The following is a 6,000-nucleotide window of genomic DNA, read 5'->3' on the forward strand; positions in this document are numbered from 1 at the left end:
ACGAAATGACTGAAATCAGAGTTGGGTATATTCTAAGTTACATTAAACATGTTGGTCAATTATTGTTAAGTCATCAAGATTGTATAGTATTTCTTTTCTAAATGTGACACTTTGTTACTTTTATTTTGAAAAGGTTTATATAAATTGACTGTTTAGTACCAAGACAATATTACTATCACCACATTTGAGATAAAAAAAATCGTTCAGGACATTTAGTTTATTGTTTTTAGGTGCTCCTCAACTTGCAATATACGGTATAAGCCCAGACTTCACAATTTAGTTTTTCACACCTAACAATTCAATAGGCCTACTGTGGCTAAACCCTCTATGACACGGTGTCAGTTGTAATGATATATATATATATATTCAAATTCAAATTCAAATCACTTTTTTTGTCCCTGAGGGGCAATTGTAGAGGCTAGTAGAGTAGTACAATAAACAACACCATACAGGACATGTTGGGTGAGTAGAGGGGATGGTTGGGAGATGAGGAGCAGGTATATATAACAATAACAATAACAATAATAATAATAATAATAACAATAATAATAATTATTATTATTGTTATTATTATAATAGGTATTTTGTATTAATATGCCATATTTAATTTCAGGTTTAGGTAGGGGGGAACCATGGAGGGGGGATCCACATATCGACGGGAAACAGTACTCAACGCAACACCGGTGAACCGGAAGTACTCCTCTCACAGCATGACCTCTTCGCTAGTGCTGACAGAGCTCTATGAATGACCGAAGTGATGTGCTCATGGTGTAATCTGTAAAGCCAAACTCACTCTCCTCTCTGCGGTGGGATAAACGTGACAGTGAACGGGACAACCACAATGAGCACCATGTTCGCAGACACTATCCTGATCGTGTTCATCTCGGTGTGTACCGCGCTGCTGGCAGAAGGTGAGTCAAACACATGAATGCACATTACTATCGTCTCTCAAACACCACTACACGTGCATTTATAACACCATTCTGGATTACATAGCGGAGAAATGTTGTCAACGTTATTAATATTGATTAATATCTACTCATGGTGTGTTTGAGCATGTTGTGAGGACCAGCAGTGTGCTAGTTAGCTAGCGGATTTAGCTCACCAAGCTAATGCTTGACAGCGCAAGGAATACAACTTCCGGTAACATTTTCATAATAAGAGTCTGACGAGAAGCGTGTTGAAACCACGTTTTTTTGGTAAAATAGGTATACATTATGCTTTATTCAAGTGGAAAACTCGTCCTCTGCATTTGGCCCATCCTGATTAAGGAGAATAGAAATTCACTTTTTTTTTTTTATTTAACCAGGTTAGTCCCATTGAGATTAAGAACCTATTTTCCAAGGCAGACCTGGCCAAGACGGTCAGCAGCAAGAACACAAAGTTGCAGACACAAGACACAAATAGAGATGAAATACAATTCACAAACACTAAAAGCACTAAAATTTGCATTAAAAGAGAACTATCTAAAGACAAATGGGGGGACAAAAAGGAACTTTTTCTGGGAGTCAGTTGTACAACAAGGGGGCTAAAAACATTGGCATGCCATAGAGTCTGCTTCTAAAGCCTTCATTTTAGATTTAAAAATATTTAATGATACCAGCTCCTTGATTCTTGATTTTGGAGCAAATTCCAGGCTGAGGGTGCAGAATATGCAAAAGCCCTTTCCCCAATTTTTGTCCAAGCTTTTGGGACAGGGAGCACAAAGAGGTCCTGTGAACGCAGTGAATACTGTCCACAATTTTTTTGCGTAATAAAAACACTTAAGTATTGTGGGAGCAGATGATGTTGTTGGAAATGTTGTTTAAATAAAAACAGTCGTTGAAGTTTTATTGTTGGTATGACTTTGATAGGGGGCATTTTACACTCACATTTTCATTGGTAGAGTTTCCAAAACAGGGTTTGCCCCCTTTGTTCTTCGTAAAAGTTGATCATAGATTGTGAATTAAGTAGAGTTTAGCAGCTGCCTTTAAGTTGTGCTTTAACAGAAAACACTACTCTAGGGTGTCAGCACTAGTGTTGCACTATGACTGCAATATGAATACATTTCTGAATGACAGTGTTTGTAATTGTATGTTGTGATATCAGTTTATATGATGATGTAATAACTTTTCTGGGAAATCCAAATATTCAGATTAAAATGTTTGGCTGTTGACTGATCCAATAAATAAAATATAACATACACAGAGAAATGTATACAGTCTCACCGTACATGTTGCCCAACCCCGTGTTGCACCATAGTGGCAGTGGTCCAAAAGAGTTAGATTATTTTATAAACTAAACTAACCTCGTCCTCTGATTGTCTCCTCAGGGATTACCTGGGTTTTAGTGTATCGCACTGAAAAGTACAAGAGGTTAAAGGCTGAAGTGGAAAAACAAAGCAAAAAACGTAAGTGACTCATATGTGACCTTCATTCGTACTATTGTAACTTCTGCATTAGTTGTTTTTATGTAGACTTATTATGCGTTCTCTGTTGCTTGTTTGATATTAGTTGAGAAGAAAAAGGAAACCATCACAGAATCTGCAGGACGTCAACAGAAGAAGAAGATTGGTAAGAACCCAGTAAACACATTTTTCTAAGTAATAAGTTGCAGCATTGACAGTGTTCGTTGATAAGTGATATTATGCTTCTGAATGTATTACAGAAAGACAAGAAGAGAAACTGAAGAACAACAACAGAGACTTGTCTATGGTGAGACACAATTTGTTTACAATAAAAATTGAATGCTTAAGCTTCGAGCTAAATCCATCAACATATTGTCAAATGAAATGAGATCTTGTCTGTGATTTTGGTTGTTTTGGATGTAGGTTAGAATAGAATACTGTATAACAACATTAACAAGCTTAATTACACTTAATATACTGTATTATCAATATAGAATAATACAGTGAGTGATATTTGAATGTTGTCAGTATTGCCAAACTTAAGTCAAATGTAATCTAATTTCAAATTTCCATTTTTAATCTTTTGTTTCTAGGTGCGCATGAAGTCCATGTTCGCCATCGGCTTCTGCTTTACAGCTTTGATGGGCATGTTCAACTCCATGTAAGTGTTTTACATAGTTACATCAGGTTGATGTAGCATTTTCATCTTTTGATTTACAAAAAAGCAACCGAAATAAGAGAAAAGTAAAAATGCTGATGACTTTAAGTCTGTGTTGGTCACTGAGAGATCAGGAATTTTTGTTTCTGTTTGACAAGAGTACATATTTGTAGAAAACGTCTTCATTCCACTACTTTAAACATGCCCTCGAGCTCTCACCACTATCTCTTTTTTTCTGTTTTGTTCAGCTTTGATGGAAGAGTAGTGGCCAAGTTGCCATTCGTGCCGCTGTCCTACATCCAGGGACTGTCGCATCGCAACCTGCTGGGCGAGGATTACACTGACTGCTCCTTTATCTTCCTCTACATCCTCTGCACCATGTCCATCAGACAGGTAACTTCTACACATGCAACTACTTTAGACCCAGTGTAGGGTTAATACATTTTACTTTATGTCGCTGGACAGTTATGGATGTCATTGGACTGTATTGTATTGGAGGGAATCAGAGGTTTTTGATAGGAAACACTATAGTTTCTGAGCAGCATGTAATGGGCCAGCGTACAAAGCATAGACTGTATATAAGAAGTGGACGTAGTCACCGTGACGTCACCCATTGGTTTGTGGACTGCCGTTTTGAAGCCTCGAGTTCAGCATTTTGGCCGTTGCCATCTTGTTTTTTATGCAACCAGAAGTGACACCAAAGGGTGGAGCTAAGTACAACCAAATGCTGAATACAAAGAATAAGACATCTTTAGGCAACCAAAAAGGTTATAATTAACTTTCATGACCTGTAAACACACTGTTAAAGGGTTAAAGTACTAAGATGAAAACATGGACAACTCCCAGACCAAACAACGCCGTGGTAGCGACCTGTCAGTCACAAGGTAGCCCCGCCCTAAATCATCCCCTGCTGTATGGTCTATTTGACTCTAAATGGGACCATAATTTACTAAATGAACATCATGCTGTATTGAAGAAGACTTGAAACTAGCGACTGAGACCATAAACTCATGTTTACAATGTTTACTGAGGTAATAAATCAAGTGAGAAGTAGGCTCATTTTCTCATAGACTTCTATACAATCTGACTTCTTTTTGCAACCAGAGGAGTCGCCCCCTGCTGGCTGTTAGAAAGAATGCAAGTTTAAGGCACTTCCACATTGGCTTCACTTTTCAGACCCGGATTTGCCCTCTGGTACAAAGCTTGTAGGAATGCTAACTTGCAAACATGCTTTGTTAGCATGTTAACATAATAAGCATGTTGAAATGTTAGCATTAAGCTCAAAGCACAGTTACTCAAGTGCAGCTGATTTGACTTAGATATAGCAACCTGCTCTTTCATCTTTCAACATCTGCTGTATTAGCCGTGTGTTTACTACTTGTTTATTTGCAAGAAAAAATGGAGGAAATATGATTAAAAAAAGTTATTTTTATAAAACAGTCACTATATCCTGACAGTAGTGCATGAGACGGGTAATCTGAAAAAAATCATGTGCCTCTGTGTCCTCCGGTGCTCCTAATGGCATCTACAAGATTTCACAGACCGGAGGAAAACAACCAATCGGAGCCGAGCTTGAGCCTTGCCATCTCTGAGCAGCTGTCAATCACTCACAAACTCCGATCAAACAGTCAAACTAGGCAGCGCTGATCAAATATGAATCAATATTATGTTACTGTAATGCCTATTTCTCGCATAAAATGTTTTCAGAAACATCTTGTAGTGTACTGTTTAGCTGTAAAATGAGGAAATTTGTGACCCGGCAGCCATGTTGAGATCAGTTGAGGAAATACCAAGCACCGCCCACAAGCAGGAGCACAGCCAATAGGAACGCTCTCTCTCTGAAATGACCTGTGATAGGCCAAATGACCTGTGATCGGCCAAAGTCTTCTGTCACGGGCTACATTTCTTAAAACCTGAAAACAGAGCCATGAGGAGGTGCAGAAGTCTAGTTTTCTCTCAGAGCACTTGAATTACAATATGCTGAAAGGTTATTATGGAATTTTTGCCCAATGATGCCAAAAAAAAAATTCTGCCTACTGCAGCTTTAATCATGATATGAACATGAACTACATCTTTGGTTTTCTCCTTTTTGAGAGAGTGTTTTTTTTGTTCTGTGTCTTTTCTCCAGAACATTCAGAAGATGCTCGGTCTGGCGCCCTCCAGAGCTGCAACAAAACAGGCTGGAGGCTTCCTGGGACCTCCTCCTCAGGCAGCCAAGTTTTCCTAATCATCAGACGTGTTCAACAGTGCTGTTTCTGCACTGCGACTGTGACTGTGTGCAGTCATGGCTCCCTCATCAGAGCATAGACAGAACTGATTCTGCAGTGCTGGAGCGTCATCTGCTGCAGCTACTGTGTCACTACCTTCTGTTGGATTTCTTATTCATGTTTTGTTTATTTAACTTTAAGATTGTCTCACTTAGAAATTAGATGAATTAAAATAGTTCTTATTGATTACCAAAGGATACAAATGTCTACCTTGTATTCAGCACATGCCATACAATGTTTTGATATTTTAATGATTAATTGGCACAGTAACATCTGATCCATTTATCAGTATTATTTTACGTCATCGTCTGTATCCTTATTTCTTACATATTAATAAAGTTTTATGATTACTCCTTTAGTCGTGTTTTCCATTACTTAATGAATTGATCTATTTATTCCAGATTTATTCCCCCTTTGTTCTAACCATGGATGTATAAAGAGAACTGGATACATTGTTGGAGGTGGGGCCCCGTTCATTCCTATGAAAGTTGCTCAGTGGCGCATGGCACCAAAATGGCTCGACTTCTAAGTGGAAAAGTACCCGGATCTTCCGCATCCATTGGGCCCATAGAGGGGGCGCAGTAGCGTCATGGCTTGCTAACCTCACCTCCCAGCCCTTGATCTGGGTCTCATTCACATGAACGGAGGAAGGGAAATAACTCTGGTTTCAGCTATTAGTGCATTTTACA

At 38.6% G+C, this 6,000-nt stretch overlaps 1 protein-coding gene across 1 annotated transcript; it reads left to right on the forward strand.

Moving 5' to 3' along the window:
- Nucleotides 1-656: 656 nt before the first annotated feature.
- On the forward strand, nt 657-5,661 carry tmco1 (transmembrane and coiled-coil domains 1). Its single transcript, XM_074636419.1, has 7 exons — nt 657-911; nt 2,312-2,389; nt 2,493-2,552; nt 2,647-2,693; nt 2,980-3,047; nt 3,293-3,437; nt 5,173-5,661. The coding sequence occupies exons 1-7, from the start codon at nt 842-844 to the stop codon at nt 5,269-5,271; spliced, it is 567 nt and encodes a 188-aa protein (XP_074492520.1). The 5' UTR covers nt 657-841; the 3' UTR covers nt 5,272-5,661.
- Nucleotides 5,662-6,000: the final 339 nt, after the last annotated feature.

This window comes from Sebastes fasciatus, chromosome 5, assembly GCF_043250625.1.
Source record: "Sebastes fasciatus isolate fSebFas1 chromosome 5, fSebFas1.pri, whole genome shotgun sequence".
In the NCBI taxonomy this organism is placed as follows: Eukaryota; Metazoa; Chordata; class Actinopteri; order Perciformes; family Sebastidae; genus Sebastes; species Sebastes fasciatus.